Source organism: Gnatocerus cornutus, chromosome 4, assembly GCF_029298725.1.
Source record: "Gnatocerus cornutus isolate USDA-ARS CGAHR chromosome 4, icGnaCorn1.1, whole genome shotgun sequence".
Lineage (NCBI taxonomy): Eukaryota > Metazoa > Arthropoda > Insecta > Coleoptera > Tenebrionidae > Gnatocerus > Gnatocerus cornutus.
The window spans coordinates 8,799,068-8,819,034 of record NC_142236.1 but is presented as its reverse complement, the minus strand read 5'-3'; the positions used below and the strand labels follow the sequence as shown (position 1 = coordinate 8,819,034).

The 19,967-nt window shown below is 33.9% G+C and overlaps 1 protein-coding gene across 1 annotated transcript; it reads right to left on the bottom strand.

The window, feature by feature from the left end:
- Positions 1-8,704: 8,704 nt before the first annotated feature.
- Positions 8,705-9,448, bottom strand: LOC148176343 (uncharacterized). Its single transcript, XM_088035050.1, has 2 exons — positions 8,852-9,448; positions 8,705-8,710 (listed from the first exon to the last, which is right to left on the bottom strand). The coding sequence occupies exons 1-2, from the start codon at positions 9,446-9,448 to the stop codon at positions 8,705-8,707; spliced, it is 603 nt and encodes a 200-aa protein (XP_087891176.1).
- Between the last annotated feature and the right edge of the window lie 10,519 nt (positions 9,449-19,967).

Here is a 19,967-nt window from a genome sequence, read left to right as displayed (position 1 = left end):
TGAAGGTGGTTGTTGGTGTCGGGGGTGCCCAGAAGGCTAAGGGCCAGATCGGCACGAGAATACCCCTCAATAATGTAAGTAGGCTAAGAAGTAGAATAAACTATTAAAAATATATACTCCACACCCTGAGCCTACAGAATTAAGGAACAAATTTGATTCCTTTGGAATTTGTTGGAAAATTAAAAAGAAAAAAGTTTTTCGTTAGTTTTTGTTTTTTACGATTTTATGAATACAGTCTGATAATATTAAAGTTTTAATTATTAAAGATTTATTTATTTTGACTTAAGCAAAATCTATTATTCTGTTGTCATTTATTTGTAAAATTAAAAAATTAAAAAGTTTTTTCCTTTTGCAAACTCAATCTGGGGACATACTGTACTACTCTATACAAGGTCCGGCAACACTTGTGTCCACCCCCAAAATCGTCATTAATTTTAAAGATAAAATTTTGAAAATTTGCATACGCTCACAGTTGATAAAGCTCTAGAAGCTGACGCAAAAATTTGTTTTTTATCACCGATAGTTTTGGCGTCGCGACGCCTTAAAATGTAATTTTTAATTAATTGTGAAGGTTTGTGATATCAACCACCAATTTTTTTTTTTTTAATATAAATGTGTTAAAAATATCTCAGTTGTTATTTTAGATTCAATGCAAATTGTCTTCAAAAATTGAGGAAAAAATGCTGTTTTATCAAGTTAGTTTCCAATTTCATTACGTCAATATTGTGAACAACGTTTACTCCCATCTGTCAAGATCTTGTGTCACTAATGACATCTATCCTTTGGCTCGCTTTAGATTGTAACAAAAGTCTTACTTGGTGAAATTGTCGCTTTGTCGATGTTAATTAACGATTTCTAGTGCCCATATAGTGCAACATGCCCGTGTTAAACAAAATTAACCTTTATAAGAGTGAATGAAGGTACTTGTGAAATTTTGGTGTAAACGTTGTTTGCCGCTGCGCTGTCATAATTTTGAAAACTAACTTGATAAAACAACGTTTTTTTCGCAAATTTTAAACACAATTTGCATTAGATTTAAAATAAAAACTCAAATATTTGTATCACAGTTATGTTGGAAAAAATTTGAATTCGCAGATATTTCTGCAAAAACTCAAAAATCGCTAAAAATTATACTTCTTAGGCGTCGCGACGCCAACCAAACTGTGATAAAAAACAAATTTTTGCGTCAGTTTCTAAAGCTTTGTCAACTATGAGCGTATGCAAATTTTCAAAATTGTAACTTTAAAATTAAAGACGATTTTGGGGGTGGACACAAGTGTTGCCGAACCCTGTAGAATGAAAGTCCTAACTAAATTGGTAAATTTCTTAATTAATAGTTTTTTTGTTAGGCCAAAAGAATTTTTTTATTGAAACCACCAACGCTTTAAGTCTTTGAGAAGATGCACAATTGGCAATTGTTTCGGATTTGACAAATCAGTTTAAGCAAAAAATTCATTGCTTTTAAGTTTGTTTAAAGCACTTTAATAAATAAAGTCAATGTATGTAGCAAATGGACTAGAGTTAAAGGTAATCAAAGAATATAATACATGTAATAATACAGGATGTCCCAGAACTCGCGCCTAACCGAAAAATTGCGGATGCCGACGGCAATCAGGACGCCAAAAATGCAATTTGTTTTGTCCTGATGTGCATTAAAATTGAGAAATTGCTTAACGAAAATGACCAATCCCAGAAGCTCAAGCACAAATAATATTAATGTTGCTAGGTTTCATAAATAAATCCTTAAAAGGATAAATTGATTTGGTCCACTACATTTTTATAACTGACGTCTAATGTCAATTTGACAAATGAAAAACCACACAATGGGGGTTCTAAAAAAACCCCTTTATTACAACAAGAAACAGAACAAGGCACATGGTGTAATAGTTACATCAAATACTCGAACAAACCACGATTATTTTGGACACATTGAGCTCTTCTAACAAAACTTTAACATGCATTTTCAATCATGTCATGCGTGATGCCATCCACAGCTCTCTGAATGCATTGTCTGAGCTCCGCTTCAGTATTTAGCGGCACCACAGCAATTTACACATTCACAGCTTTTCCCGATATGCCCGGTTTTCGGCTAGGCATGAGTTCTGGGACATCTTTTATAATTAATTACAATAAATTTAAAATATTAACCTTTACAGAAAGATCAGACATCGAACATCTCACGGCAGAAAACATTTTTTTTCTTCTTATTGTCTTCAGAAACTGTTATAAATAATTTTTTCGGGTGCATTAATACTAGCAATTTTACATCCTGGCACAAAACACCACTTTTTTGACCCCATTTTCAAATATAACGACAATCGAATGAGAGTACAAGTGAAGCTGAGATGTGACGTCACAAAGCTAGCCTCGCTGATAAGTATGTTTTTCAATCTCGCTCGAATCGTATTTTTAAAAACGCTTAAAAGGTTATAAGCAATTTTTTTGCAATTTTTCGACTAGCGACATCATGTTATACGACATGCATGAAAACTATCGATTTTCGTCAAAATTTAAAAATGTGAATTCTCACCTATTCTGTGTCATACGCGGAACTCCCGAAAATTCTCCTAGTGGTAGGAGAATATTTTTATACAGGTGTCCCAGAACTCATGCCTAGCCGAAAACCGGGGATATCGGGAAAAGGTGTGAATGTGTAAATTGCTGAAAAAAAAGTTCCAGCTCCAACAGAAACTGAGAAAAGACATGACAAAGTTGACCAATCACAAGGCCGCGTGGAGATGATCTGGAGGATACACTGGCGCGTTGCTAAGAAACCAGTTTAAATTTTCTCCTTTGAATTTTGTATGAACAATCTGGTCCACTGTAAATTTCACTGACGTTAGAGTGACAGGCTTCAATAAATCTAACTCATATTGAACTTAGTGTGCAGAAACGGCTTAGCGTACTTTAGAAATTGACTAGAGGGTTGAAGACTACTGGTTGACGAGCGTTGAATGACAAGAGACACACCTGGAGGACAACTGACACAGTGAAAATCGAAGTGGAGTGTGAAACGGCGTTTCTTTTGGTTTCCCTTGCTTGCTGGTTTCCTAGTTGGTGTTTGGTGTCAACAAATATCCTAAAACGGTTCAGGAGCACTCGGCGGCAGAATGCCTCGAAATGCGTCTTATTTTTGAAGAGTGCTATCGAAATTAGTATTAGCAGCAAGAACGTACCGAGGACGTTTTCCAGGTCGTAATGATTATCCGGACAACAAAACGATTCTTAGTGTTGTTTCTCGGGCTGGACACACTGATCAGTTATTAACAGATCGGCGCGAAGTTGGTGGAGCACCAAGACAGGCCAGAACTGTTGCAAATGAAGAAGCCGTTTTGGAAGCGGTTGATGAACACTCCACGCCAAGTATCTGAACTGTGGCACGCCAGTTAGAAATCGGAAAATCTTCTGTACAAAAAATTCTCGCGACAGATCACCGGCACCCGTACCATGTCAAAGTTTGGTTAGAAGAGCTCATCTGTGTGTCCAAAATAATGGTGGTTTGTTCAAGCATTTGATTAAACCATTACATCATGTGCCTTGTTCTGTTTCTTGTTGTAATAAAAGGGTTCTTTTTAGAACCGTCATTGTGTGGTTTTTATTTGTCAAATTGACATTAGATGTCAGTTATAAAAATATAGTGGACCAAATCAATTTTCCTTTTTAGGATTTAATTATGAAACCTAGCAACGTTAATATTATTTGTGCTTGAGCGTCTGGGATTGGTCAGTTTCGTTAAGCAATTTCTCAATTTTAATGCACATCAGGACAAAACAAATTGCATTTTTGGCGTCCTGATTGCTGTCGGCATCCGCCCTTTTTCGGCTAGGCGTGAGTTCTGGGACACTCTGTATAAGGCAATAAGAGACAGCATGTATATAATCAAGTTATTGGAAGTATTGTAAAGTGAAATAAGAGAGAGTAATCGACAGTGTTTCAAGCGCTAAATAAATTTGTTATTGTTGCAAGTGAGACTTTGAATTTTCGGTCAACGTGACAATACATTACCTTCCATTTCTTGATTGTAGTCACGTCGTTAGAACTGTAAACACTGCTTGGCCGAACGAACTTTCGATCAATCTTAAAATATAGATCCTTGGTAGGAAGTAATGGCAGTTTAAGCACTTTTTAAATATTGCCACGTAAGCACTAGCAGTCTATGTTTAGTAAACCTTCGATTTGAAATACCGGACTTCACTACGATTTTAACAAAACAATATACCAACGTATTTTGTTGGCATTGAAATTTAATTTAACTCGTATTATATCAAAGAAATTTATTGGATCAAATCTTGGTGTTGACAAAAATTAAATTATTATTATTAATTGAATTAAACTGAGTTTAATCATCGCTCTGATGATAATAGCATTGCTATCGAAACGCGCGTTAGCATTTTTTGACAAAATTTGGTGTTTGCGAACAAATTGTATATTTTTAAATCGTATTATACAGGGTGTTAGGTAACGTTACGGCCATAGACTAATGGGTAATTAAGGAAGGCAAACTGTCTCGGAGTCCGCAATTAATTTTATTTTTTTCGTTTTAGTTAAAAAGTTACAAGGCTTTAAAGTTGGCCAATAGAATGGCTTCAAATAATTTTTCAATTTTACAGAAATCCAAGTAGCTTTCGGACCAAACGAATAATTTGTCACTTTCCCGTCACATTTGAAGTTTTAAATCAGTGGCGTCAATAAAAGGGAAAACCAATAACGCAATTTTATTCAAAAAACAGACAATACAGCAACACTACAATAGATGTTCAAAATGGCCACCATCTTGTTAAACACATAATTGTAAACGACGCAACAATGTTTCCTTTATTGTACCCAACACATTTTCGTTTTGACGAACTTGATTTGTGATGTCCACAAAAATGGAACAAGTACGTCACTGATAAAAAATAAGAACTGTCAGTTTAACAACAAACAAAAAATTTCCTTCAGTAACTCTGATTCAAATTTTTATAACCTTATGCAAGATTGTTTCCTGATTGGTCACATTCAATGCCTTCCAGCTCTTAAACGGTTCAAGAATACCCGAAAAAAACTTCGAAACATAACTTTTCACGGCTGCCTCCATCACCCCTTTTTCTATGGCCGTAACGTTACCTAACACCCTGTATATTTCCGATGATCAGAGCTGTTTTCATGTTCTTGTGTTTTTTCTTCAGCTTTATGCCATTTGAAAAATCCTGTTTTAACAAAGGAATTTTCACTGGTGTTGTTGAAAAATTTACACACAAAACTGAACACACTTCCGGTAGAGCTTGAATGCATCAACCAGTCTCTTTTAAATACTTCTCCATTGGGATGATACACTTTGAATAATTTAAGAGATAACAGTCTGTTTTGGTTTTTGTATTTTTTCAAAGATTTCTCAAAATTGTCGCCATGGTTATGAAAATAAGTTATTCCTTTCTGTACTGATATTGCACTGATAAATACGTCGTCAATCATCGACGGCCATAAAGCTAGATCTTTATTTATTTCTTGGCATTTAAAATCAGTGTTATCCAACGATGGCAAAGCTGTTGAAGAGCAAGGTAAACTATCCATGTTATTTTCATCTATTGGTAAAGCAATTTTAGGTAAATTATAAAAAGTTTTGTCGGTTTCGGTTGTGGAAGTTTTTGGTTTGAAAATATTCGTCAATTCCATTGCATTTTTTGATGTTTCTTCCAAAACTGTTTCTCGACTCTCTAAATTCACGAAAGAAACTGGTTAGTTTTGGATTTTTTCGGCTTGTTTTAATTTTTCTTGTCGTTTCTGTTGAAAAATGTAATAAAGGTCAATAAAATATAAAAATTATATTAGGTGTAGAATTTATCTTACGCTTAGCAGCGCCACTTTCATATTTTCTAAAAGACATTGTTAATTTTTAGCAGTAATAAGTATATATGCTCAATACAAAATTACAATACACAAGCAATCAAGCACTGTTCAAAAATTAATCTGACCATAATCTAATATTTTTATTTGTAGAGCAGATCCGGATGTGACTTCATCGAAGCGACCGAACAAATTTCTAGAAAACTATCTTTCGTTTTCATCGAATCCATAAACATAAAATCGGCAATCTAATTATTGCAGATTCTTCGAAAACATGCTTGCTGACTTATAGAACTTTGCAAGAATTTCCGTATTAGATTTGTACTTTTTTCAATTTCTATATCAAGATGGGGCCCCAATAAAAGTGGGGCCCGGTGCTACAGCACCCTTAGCCCGACCCTTAGTCCGGACTTGCTGGATGATCTACATCAACAAACTTAGTTGAAATAACTGAATTCCTATGCCAGAATCTTAATATGCATAGACAGGTTGATGTTTTATACAGGGTCCGGCAACACTTGTGTCCACCCCCAAAATCGTCTCTAATTTTAAAGTTACAATTTTGAAAATTTGCAAGCGCTCAAAGTTGACAAAGCTCTATAAGTTGACTCAAAAATTTGTTTTTTTATCACGGTTTGGTTGGCGTCGAAACGCCTAAGAAGTATAATTTTTAGCGATTTTTGAGTTTTTGCGGAAATATTCGCGAATTCAATTTTTTTTCAGCATAACTGTGATGCAAATATCAGAGTTTTTTTTTTTAAATTCAAGGCAAATTGTGTTTAAAATTTGCGAAAAAAGCGCTGTTTTATCAAGTTAGTTTTCAAATTTATGACAACGCAGTGGCAAACTACGTTTACACCAAAATTTCACAAGTCACTTCATTCACTCCTATAAAGGTTAATTTTGATTAACACGGGCATGTTGCACTTTATGGACACCAGAAATTGTTAATTAACATCGACAAAGCGACAATTTCACCAAGGAAGACTTTTGTTACAATCTAAAGCGAGCCAAAGGATAGATGTCATTTGACACAAGATGTTGACAGACGGGTGTAAACGTAGTTCCCAATTTTGACGTAATGAAATTGGAAACTAACTTGATAAAGCAGCATTTTTTTCTCAAATTTAGAAAACAATTTGCATTGAATCTAAAATAACAACTGAGACATTTTTAACACATCTATATTGAAAAAAAATTAAATTAGAAGTTGATGTCACAAACCGTCACAATTAACTAAAAATTTCATTTTTAAGGCGTCGCGGCGCCAAAACTATCAGTGATAAAAAATAAATTTTTCCGTCAGCTTGTAGAGCTTTGTCAACTATGAGCGTATGCAAATTTCCAAAATTTTATCTTTCAAATTAAAGACGATTTTAGGGGTGGACACAAGTGTTGCCGAACTCTGTATATTGACATAGCCAAAGCTTTTGATCGAATAGATCATTCAATTCTCTTACGTAAGTTGGTGGATTTTGGCTGCAATAATCATTTACTAAAACTTTTTAAAAGCTATCTTGTCAATAGAGAAGTTTGTGTAGTTATGGATGGACATGCGTCACAAGTTTATCTTCCAACATCCGGTATACCGCAGGGTTCTAATCTTGGCCCTTTAATGTTTCTAATTTATATTGACGATCTACCAGACTCAGTACGTGGCTTCAGCTCACTGTATGCAGATGACACTAAACTTGCTATGTCTATAAATTCGCAGGAAGAATGTCTGGCTTTGCAGAGCAACTTAGGCAACGTCGCCAATTGGTGTAAACGTAACTCGCTTGATTTAAATGTAGCAAAATGTGATGTAGTTTCTTACACAAGACGTAATTCAGTTATTGAATTCAATTACAACTTACAAGGGTTTGTTCTTCCTAGGTTAAATGAAGTCAAAGATTTGGGTGTAATATTTGACTACAAACTTTCTTTTCAATATCACATCCAGGATATCACCAAATCCGCAAATAGAATGTTCGGTTTTGTAATTAGAAACACTAAATCATTTAGTAATTTAGAGTCTCTTAAGACTTTATATTGTCATCTAATAAGATCTAAATTGGAGTACGGAAGTATGGTTTGGTCTCCAATCTACAACGTATAATATTGATGAGTTGGAAAGTATTTTTTACAACGTCGATTCTTAAAGGTATTGCATTTTAAACAAAGTGGGGTTTATCCTGACCGCGGATGTAACCACGGCAATCTATTAAAAATGTTCAATTTTGTCTCACTTGTTTATAGACGCAGAATGTCTTGTGTTGCTTTTGTATATAAACGTTTAATGGTGTCATTGATTCAAGTAATTTACTTGCTCAATTTAAATTATTAGTGCCTTCATGTTGTAAACGATCCCGTGCTTGTTTCTACTTAAGTAAATCCAACACAAACATCGACAAATTGTCACCTATTCAAACCGCTGCAAGTAACTTCAACGTTATCGCTCACAAATGTGATCTGTTCTGTAGCACACTTAATGAGATCCTGTCGCTAGTTGAGTAACGATTAGCCTTGGCCATAAAGCTAACTGCGTGATAAAGCGCAGCTACAAAGGTCTGACGTCAACTCCAGAAATATTTTCATTTTATTTCATTTCAATTTGTTTATTCTTAGATGTACTTTATTATTTCTCCATTTGTTTTCTATCACTTTTCTCTCGTTAACATTACTTTTTTTTCTTTTTTGTAATTTTGGTTTTCTTTTTGTTTTTTCTCTCCTGGTAATTGGGCTTTGGCCTGTCCAGGGAGACGACAATAATAATAATATTATACAGTATGTCCCCGGATTGAGTTCACAAGAGGAAAAAAAACTTTATTTTCCATTTTTCAAAAAAATAACAAAGGAATAATATTTTTTGCTTCATTCAACATAAATAAATCCTTAATTAAAACTTTAATATTATCAGGCTGTGTTCTTAAAATCAAAAAAAAAACAAAATTCACAAAAAACTTTTTAATTTTTTATTTTACAAAAAATGACAAAAGAGAAAAAAATGTTTCATAATTCAATTTCTACTATTCAATTAACCCACCAGTTCAATTCTTAATCGTAATTCTTGATAACTGTTACGAATTTCGTCAATTGTCAAAGATGCAACTGCATTTCTTATCCTATTTTTTAAAACTTGCACATTGTTGGGCAAGTCTTCTTTGTAAACAATTTGTTTTAAACGCCCCCACAAATAAAAGTCTAAAATTGTCAAATCAGGGCTTCTTGGCGGCCATAAAATTGGGCCACCTCTGCCAATCCAAATGTCTCCAAATTTGCGATTTAGCCAATCAACAACAATATGAGCAAAATGCGCTGGACAACCATCCTGTTGGAAATACATTAAGCGTTGATAATCTAGAGGTAAATCACCTAAACCATCGCGCAGAAAATGTCTCAACATATCCAGGTATGTATGCTGATTACCGTTAGTATCAAAAAAATATGGGCCTATTATTCCGTGATAAGAAACAGCACACCACACGTTTACTTTAACATGATATTGACGTTTAGTCATAATTCTAAAATGCGGATTAGTATCACTCCAATATCGAACATGTTGCGACGAAACCGTCCCGTTGGTAGAAAAGGTTGCTTCATCAGAAAACATAATATTACGATAAAAATTTCTGTCTCTCATTATCTCACTACCCAATCACAAACAAGAATAAAGACGCTTTTCATCATCTTCTGGCTCCAAAGTATGATTAAAGATAGGTTTATAGGGATGCATTTTACATTTGTTCAAAATCCGTTGAATATGTGATTTGCTGACGCCTATTTGCAGGGACCGTCTCCTTAAAGAAAGTTTTGGATTATCGTCTACTGAATCCAAAACTAACAGAGTAGCAGCATCTTCTTCATTATGGACCATCTTTTTTTTCTTCAAATTGGTTACGGATACAGTTTTTAAAAACTTTTTGACCAACTTCTTGATACCATTAATTGAAACATTAACTCCAGGAAATCTTTCATTAAACTCCTGTCTTATGTAACGATAACTTTTACACCCCGTACCATATCATTGTATTAAGTAGATTCGTTGTTCCAATGTTAACATTTTTAATAATAAAATTTTCACTATTTGTAATTATATCTGACATTAACGCACCATTTGACATTTTGAATCCACAGCCTCTCATTTTAAGAGTACAAACTAATAATTTTTAAATTTTAATTGCAGATTTATCTGTTTTGAAATAAGCAAAAAATGTTATTTTTTTGTCATTTTTTTGTAAAATGGAAAATAAACTTTTTTTCCCTCTTGTGAACTCAATCCGGAGACATACTGTATATAATAAAACGGTATTTCTAATCGAAACTCTGCTTAACATAGAATGCTAATGCTTATGTGGCAATATTTAAAAACTATTTAAAAGTACTTAAACTTCCATTACTTCCAACTAAGAAACTATACGTATCTTAATATTGATCGAAATTCAGTTCTGTCGAGCAGTGTTTAAAGTTTCAACGACCTGACTACAACATTAAGATATGGAAGGTACTGTATTTTTTCTCTACCTTAAGTGAAAACTTAGCACCATGAAAACATGTAATAAGCTAATAAGTTGTAAACTCAATCATCGTAATCATCAATATTTCAGATCATATGAATAATACCGGTTAGCAGCAGAGATGACAGTTTCGTTTTTGTTTTAATTCAAAGACGAAACGACATGGTATCAGACAGATCTAGTTATGTTAAAATTACCCGAACTAATTATTATGTAAATGATAAGGTGTGAATTTCCTATCCAAACAATTAATTCATTGAAATAAGAATAGTATCCTGTGATCAATATTGTTTGTAATCGAATCATCCATGAAAATAAATCAAACTTAGCAACCGAATCTATGAAAATAGATAAATCAAGCGACAAAAGAGGATTAAAAGGAAATCTGGAAGATGTTAGATACAGGATAAAAACGTAAATTCGCTATTTGCTCACTTTTGGCATTGCAGTTGACAACCATTTGACAGCTGTCAGTACGAATCTATCAAAGACATACCCACAAATTACTTTACAAGGCTGACTCAATTACAAACAATATTGATCACACGATATATTTTGTAAAGAGTTTTGCAATTGCCCATATTCTGCAGTAACACACTATTGTACTGTAAACTCAGGTGGCATAGTAAATTACCATAAATACCATAAAAGTAGGCGCACACCGTGATCGGTCGGTACTTAAACAGGGTCGTATTTAAAAGAAAATTGAATCGAATATAATAAACAAACATACTATATTTACATACACACAGTTGACCATTTTTAAATTTAAATTAAACTTATAATAAGTTCATTGGGAGAAGTTTATCGAAATGTTGCACGAAATGCGTCCGGGCCTTTTCAACCTTCCCCCCTCTACCTAGAAATTTGTCGACTTGTCACATCGATGTCCTAAATTTAATGTTTGTTGATAAATATAGCAAGGGTTTGAGTCAGTTCCTCGTTGCGTAATTAGCTCGACCATTTCGCTGATACTAGGTCACCAAGTGACGACAGACGTCAGCGAAATGGTAAGAGTCAGCAGTAACTTTGGTACATCGCAATGTATGGATGATGATGTCATTTCTCAATATTGAACTTTGCACGAGGAAATGACCTAAACCCTTGACGGTATTTAAGAGGGAGCAGCACCACTGACGAGAACAAGAACTGATGGTGTGTTGTTACCGTAGTGTCTGGTGTTGTTCCGTCAGGTGTCTGCCCCTCAACCCAATGTCTGTCTTTGAAACATAAGTTTGTCTCATTATATTTTACTTGTTGGCCCAATATAGTCTCTCTGTTTTTATCATCCCCCAATCGAACCTACCCGTCCTTGTCACCCCAAACGTGACAGGCTGCATAAAATATTTACTAGGTGTATATCGTCTGAGTTTACAGTATAGCTTTCTTACAAACTACGCTAAAACCGCACGAATAAATTTATTGACATTTCTGTTGACATTTAGTAACTATGTAAAATTTTAATTATAACTATGCAAATTGCCATTAAATGTAGATTATCGAAAATGCACTAATAAAGTAGTCTTTATTCACTCATTTGAGACAGATAAAGTACTCTATTATTCTCTAGAAGCCATAAGGAAAATTATGTTACATTTCCATGACAAGGCACGCATGGCTTTCTAAATGCTAAAAATTTGTCACTGCTGTCACTTCTGTCAATTCTTTTAATGCCTTAGTTGCAACCAACAGAGGCTTTGGATAAAATCTAGTATTCCATTCGAGTGTAAGGGCAAATTATTCACTCCAAAAATCTTATTCCCTCGATCTACGATCTCGAGAATAACAGATTTTTTGTCGTGAATAATTTGCTTCCTTACACTCTTATATAATAAATATCTATTATTTGACTTTCAGAAGGTGTTCCAGTAGTAGCTATTCTGCAACAAGTGCTGGAATGTATACAGGAGAGGCCAATAAAAACAAAACAGAGACGTTTTGAGGCACTTACCCGTAGATTTAAATTCAATCCCCTCTGGAAGAGTGAAATGAATTCAATTAATTTTTAAAGATAGATATAGAACATGAAAGCTTTTTTGAAAAATCTATTGAAGAACTTTACAATGATATACAATTTTTTTATTTCTAGCTTCTATAAAAAATAATTAGAAACGATTAATAAATCAATGTTAACGAAAAACTTCTGAAATACTTCAAAATCTACCTGTACATGGTTACACAAAAAATTGTATGATTGTATAACTATTGGAAGACACGCTTTCAACATTTTTTCAACTAGTTTTTTTTTAATTGCTAGATGAAATAAAATGAATGCATGTATTACTGTAATGCTTTTTACTAGGTCTTTCAAAAAAATGTTATGTCCTATACCTATCTTGAAAATTAAAAAAGAAAACAGTAAAATCAACAAAATACGTAAAAAAAAAGCAAATTAAAAGTTTGTTATTCTTTTTAAAATAAAATTTTCGTATTTTAGTCTTATTTTAATGCTTTGTTATGCTGATTCGTAAATTGATCGAAACTGTGTAGTTCTAATTATTTTTGTAGGGAGTAGAAAGAAAAAAAACCATATACCTTTTTAAAGTTTTTCAATGGACCTCTCAAAAAAGTGCCATGTCCTACATCTATCTATTTTTCAAAATTAAAGAAATTAATTTCACCACTCAAAGAGGGTTGACTGTAAAGTTTATAATTATATGTGTTCAATGTCCCCCTGTCAACTGAAATTGACCTGTCTCAGCGTTTTTTGAAAATCTACAGGTAAGTGTCCCAAAACGTCTCTGTATCATTTTTGTTGGCCCACCTGAATAATAAATCGCGACGTGAGAATTATAAGGTTCTAAGTGATTTTTTGTGAAAATTTAAATTGTCTGTTTTGCGTTTTTTTTAAACATTTTCTATTATGTATAAAAAAGAAGTGAGTTAATATTTTAACAAGCCAAAATGATTTTAATAAATCCTGTCCTTTTGTAAATAAATGCTTAATAAATTAAAGAGATATCACTGATAACGTGAACACTGGATCAATTTAATGCAAATGTTATTTAGAACCTTATAGTTCTCAGGTCGCGAAATATCCATTTATGGTCGTAGAAAAATTATTTCCTTTTTTCAATTATGGGGGTTATTATTTCACTTACCTAATATTTTTTAGATTCTCGCTGCTAGAAAATTTGTGAGTTTTTAACAGTTGATATTTTTTACAAAAAATGTTTTAAGTTCATGCAGAATATAACAACAATAATAGTAGTTATAATGACCTCAATTCAAACGTTTCTTTTTCTGAAAAAATTTGAGTTGCAATATTTTGTTCAGTACAGCACAATTTACACTACGTTAGTCTACGTAAGTTATAATACAAAATCATAACCGTACAAAAGATTAACTGTTTCTTTGATTTTTTAGGTGTTGATGTGTTCTTTGTATCAACCACTCACTGAGAATATTGTAACAACACACTTTCCACACATTCGGGTTTGGAAATATAACGAAGCAAATTCAAAAATTCGACAAGAGTCTCAGAAACTGACTTTCTGGATCACTCTGTATATGATTTGTTCTCTTGCCAGTGGATTGCTGACCATACTCTCATTTTGCTTACCCACGAAAGATGATCATGACCTTTTGTACGTAATACCCATCATTGATGGAATCTTCAGAAGATGGGTAGATATTACAATATACCTATAAATATCTTATACAGGGCTATTCACATAACTGTACGACCTGTATCAAAAAATGCAACCAACGAAACATTTTCAGTGTTGACTTGGGTTTTCTAAATCAAAATTTCGAAAATACAATCTGAGATGCTTTATATCAACCAGTGGTGTCATACAGATTGGTCAATTTTTGCAAACTAAACTTGATACTCCTAGTTATCATTGTCTTTGGGAAAATGTAGTCTAACGACGAGAAACTGACATGATATTAATTTTTGGCGAGTGCCGAAAAAATGCTGTCGCGTCTGCAGATTTCTATGCACAAAGATATCCTGACCGTGCTGCACACCCTACAGACAAAATTTTCCAAAAATTAGAAAAATACTAGGTGGCCCTCGGAATTCTGAAAATGTCGCTTTTTTCGTGAACTTCGCTTTTCCGTGGCGTTGAATTTTAATTTGAGATTGTTTATTTGTTATACTATGAAACAAAGATGGCCTCGGAAAAATTAGGTTCACAAAAAAACCGATACAGACTTCTGGGGCCACCTAGTTAATTGCATTTTGTCATTTAACATTTAGCAAAGAAAGTGTTAAGATAACTTCATATTTTGTGGTTTTCGTTTTTTAAAACTCTGATACAAATAATTACGCATGGCAAAATTTGGATTTTTCTGAAAATTTTTAGAATCAAAAAAAGAATAAAAGGTTTTAAAAACCAACGGGCTTCGCTATTAAAAATTTAACAGTACTACGCAGAAAATTCATAAATCAGACAGGCTGCGCCTTTCGTGGTTTCTGAACCCATTGCAAATGCTATTACAATAAAAGACGAAAAAATATATGACACACGGCATAGTCTCTCATTTGGGTACCACGTCATACCAAGAAAAAAGATACAACAAAATCTCGCGAATTTATATAAATTGGTGAGTTTCTAAGAATACAGGCGATTTCTAAGTTGGTGTCCTCTAAGCCATAAAATGAGGCTGTTGTAAATCAGTAATAATCAGCTCCTAATTACCCAACTTACGATTTTCTTTTGTGAATGTGATGCGGTACGACTCTCGGCTAAGTGTTGTCGATCTTCGTTTACAACATTTGATAACAGGGGTTGGAAAAGGAAAACAACAAACCATCGATAATAGAGCACCAGTAACAAAACTGGTTCAAAAAAGATTATGAAGAATAACAGAGTTCGCTCTCTTACTAAATTTCTATTTAATCTAAGAAATAAAAAAATTATAAATAAATAGAATGTTGACGTAGCGATGATGTTAACGGGGATGAAGTTACAAAATTTGTCTAATCTTTTACGGTCGGTTTTGCGTTTGAGAAGCTCTGGTACCTGTCAGGGGTTCCAACTATTTTATGACTTAACAGAAATCGCCTGTAGATTCGTTAATTCCCAAATAAACATTGCATTTCAATATTTTGGATAATAAGAATTATTATACACATTCAGGATGTTCGCGGTCATATTTAAAACGGACATACAGAAAAATGGTGGAGTCAAAAAACTTTAGAAAATTTTGAGGTTTCAACAATAATTATAAATGGGCTACAATAATTTATATTTTGGGACCCATTGTTTGGAAACGACCTGTTTGTTTAAGTTTATTCATTCATAAACTGGTATTGACCAGTGGCTGAGTTCACCTGATTTTGTCGCTGATTTTCTTGTGATTTTGTCTACCTTCCCCTGATTTCCGTGTGATTTCGTCTAACTTCCCTTGATTTTTTGTTTTTGATGTGACGTCTAACTCCTGATTTTCAAGTAATACTATCTGATTTCGTGTTGATATCTTAATAATTTTCCCTTATTGTCTATCTAGTGATTTCTTATTGATGACATGACTTGTCAGAGGTTAATACTTGTCAAAAATGGCACACACTTAACTTTATTTTATTTTTTCGCTAATTTCTCCTGATTTCTTTTTGATTTCGCCTAACTTCCCCTGATTTCCTTGTGATTTCGTCTGACATTTCCTATTTTTTTATTGAATGAACCTGATGTTCTAATAATTTTCCATGGATTTCGTCTAACTTTGTTTATTTTTTTGTATTGCGTCAAAGTTTCCCTGATTTCGTAACGAATTCCTCTGATTTGTAGTGATTTCCTAAGACTAACACACTGATTTTCCAGGAAGATTAATCCTAGAAATTAATATTTTTCAAAAATGGCATACTTCCCTTGATTTTCTTGTGTTTTCGATTAACATTCTCGGATTTTCTTGTAATTTCGTCCAAAGTCCCCTGATTTTCTTGGGATTTCGTCTAATTTACCCTGATTTCCTAGTGATTTTCTCTGATTTTCTAATGATTGGCCCCCGATGTTCTAATATTTTCTCCTGATTTTTAGTGATTTCCTCGAACTGCCCCTAATTTTCTAGTGATTCTCGATAAGCAGACCGACTGTTTGCAAAAAAGGTTTATTTGCGCTTTTTCTTGAACTTTTTGAACAATCACACAATAGATTCTCAGTTTATGAAGAAAAAATGCTGTTGATAATTTTTCATGGAATTCCCCAGTTACCTTTCAAAACATTCTTTTTTTACCGAAATAGGGACCTAAAGAACTCATTTAGCACACTCAAAGCAAATACTTGTATACGAAACATGCGTGAAAAATCGTATTTTTTTGTAAATTAAGAGTACAGATCCGTAATTAATTAATGTCAGATTATGTTTTCTTCACAGCTAGGAATGATTTTAATAAGTGCCGTTTCTCTCGAGGAAAACAATATTTTATGTATTTAAACACTGTTTAATTATAGACGTACTTTTTGGGGTATTTAAGGTTCTGTTTTTTTTTTGTTAGACTAAAATAAAACGATTATCAGGATGTCCTGTCCCATTCTTCAGTGATTTCGCATTCTTCATTCCTTGTGAATTTATTGTTTTCTTCGAATTCATATTTATTTATCGGTTCATTTATAGTAAAATCCTTATATACCTCCTCCTTATCTCTGCTTGAACAGTGACTTTAAGTCTTAATTGGAGTACTCACTACACAATAGTACCAAACTACCAAATAGCAGATTTTGTTATTGATGCAAAATATCGGTAAAATGAGCCACCCGACTATCCCTGTCTGATGGTCGGTTTTTTTCTGGTGAGAAAGGGTGTGAAGTGGATGTCGGTACTTATAAATACTCATAAATAACAAAACTCAAGTGCTGTGATGGTGTACTCCTTTTGTGTAATAAGTACGTTCATTAAAACATACACATTTGCATTTTTAGTCTCTCTAATATCTATTATTTACTGCTTTAGAACGATTAAATGTCGGCCGAGTCGTAAATGATACGTACTTACGTTTTTTGGTATTTATGATGAACGGTTCGTTTTTCTTTTTTTGTTAAACTACAATAAAACGACCATCAGGACTTCTTAATCCCTTGTTAATTTATTGTTTTAGTCAAATTCATATTTGTTTATCGCGACTATCGCTGTGTGATTGTCGTTTTTTTAATTGTGTGAAAGGAGAATAGCGTGACGTCGATTTAGAACTAATAATTAAATTATGAAGAATATTTTATTTATATCACCGTAACAGAATAAGTTAGGATTTATTTGTAGATATGTTTTTTTTGTAACTTCTCCCTGTACCAAAATCACACGCTTGCAATAAAATTTCCATCGGTAACTGTTTCGAAAAATATCCCAATATGCGACAAATTAATGAAAAATCGTATTGTTTCGAAACGCTATTGTTGTAGTAGGTCGGGAATGGATTAAAATTTAGAAAGTCGAAATTGATTACACGTTCGTTTCTTTGATTATGCTTTAAGTAATAAAGTCTTCGTCACCCGGAAGGGGCAGTTTGTTTAGATACCACTTCAGATCCCAAGAAGAGACGTAAAAAATACTGGTCATAACACTCGGGCAATATTTGAAGCTCCGCTGTCAAGTTACAGTTGCAGCAGGTACCAAATAGTGATTTTATGGCTTAATTGCAGTACTCACTCTACAAAAGCATTAAGACGGTAAATTAGCAGACTCTTAAATTTTCTTATCTATTACATCTTTTGTGTAATGAGTTCCCGCAATTAAGTCTTCCACACTTGCATTTTTTGTCTCTCTAATATCCACTGCTGCCGAACGATTAAAAATCGACCGAGTCGTAATAAAATTCGATACTCGTCGCGTCCATTTTATTTATCTGTTCTACTTTTGCATAAGTACCCCTAAAAAGAGCCTGTTAGTTACTTGCTATTTATGCAAATTTTTATACAGAGTATCAACAAATGTTTGTCTATCAAATGATGATCTGTGATTGAACAATGAATTGGCGCTTCCTGATTTTTAAGTGTAAGTTACGCATACATACCGAAAACACACCTTGATGGTCAAAGAGATCCTGTATTAAAAATAAGCCCAACTCAATTAATAAATCAATTTCCGCTAATGTAAAAATCAGACCCTTTTGAGATGTTTATGACTGAGTCTCTCGACTTAATGGTCATGGTTTTGTCCCCACGCAACCGACGTACGGCGATGACCCAGAATCCACAGGAAATTAACCCCGAGTTTTAAAAATTTATTTCTCGAAAACCAAACGGCCGAAAAGGACGAAAACCGGCCACTTTGTTAGTTTGGAAACTCGTCGATTTTTCTAGCGGAGCAAAAGGAGCGAGAATGGTACGGTTCGGGAGGAGATAATTTTGAAAGGACGTACACGCTCGAACTCGAACATCTCAACTTTAGAGTGAGGGTTACCCTACACGTTTTAGTATAGAGTTAATTTAAGAGAAAACTGGCCCCAACAGAAACGAGTTAGAACTAGAACACAGGTATGGAGAATAAAGTTGCGGTTCTTCAAGCTATTACAGAAAATCCACATGTCAGCCAAAATTTTGTGGCACGTCAAGTTGGAACCAGTCAGTTTTCAGTTTCAAGAATTATTTCAGTTAACAAATTTCATCGATACCACATCATGTTGGTTCAAGAACTGAAGGAAACTGATTGTCCGAAAAGATTAGCATTTTGTAACTGGATTCACCATAAAATGAATGATGACGAAAATTTCATGAAAAAAGTCCTCTTTAGTGATGAAGCCAAATTTAGCAACAATGGGGGGATAAACAAACATAACTGTCATTATTACGCGCAGGAAAACCCACACTGGATAAGACAAACTCATTTTCAGAACATTTATTCTATCAATGTTTGGTGTGGGAACAGTAACAAATTTAACAAAAATTGAAAACAAATCATCGTATCAAGTGTTGAAAATGCTGCCCATTATTTGCTTCGCAACAAGCTATTCTGCTCATAAATCTACCGGCTGCCGTAATCTTTGCTTTTAAATCTTCCTGGTTTCCTACAGCTCTTGAACCAACATGATATGGTATCGATGAAATTTGTTAGCTGAAATAATTCTTGAAACTAAAGACTGACTGGTTCCAACTTGACGTGCCACAAAATTTTGACTGACATGCGAATTTTCTGTAATAGCTTGAAGAACCGCAACTTCATTCTCCATACCTGTGGCTGTTCTATTTCTAACCCGTTTCTGTTGGGGCCAGTGTTCTCTTAAGTCTTTTTCCAATTTTCGGAAAATTTTGTCTATTGGGTGTGCAGCACGGTCATGATATCTTTGTGCATATAAATCTGCAGCCGCTAGAGCATCATCATGTCACTTTTCTCGTCGTTAGAATACATTGTTAGAATACATTTTCGCGAAGACAATGATAACTAGGGGTAATAAGTTAAGTTTTCAAAAATTGACAAATGTTTATGACACCATTGGTTGATATAAAGCACGACCTGCTGTATTAGTCACGGCCTGTGCAAACATTACATTTCCCATTGAACGCGTGATTCCAGAGAAACACCGATTTCTGCCACTTTGGCGCTCAAGTAGAGGGGTTGCTATGGTAACGTCAGTTGACGCTGTCACTTTTGATATTTTTAATCTGAATTCATGGTGTAAGGGCGACAAAAAAAGGCACAACAACGGAAATTATAAGAACACAAACACTACAAAGAAAGCCCTTTGGAGCTAATAGAACTGATCAA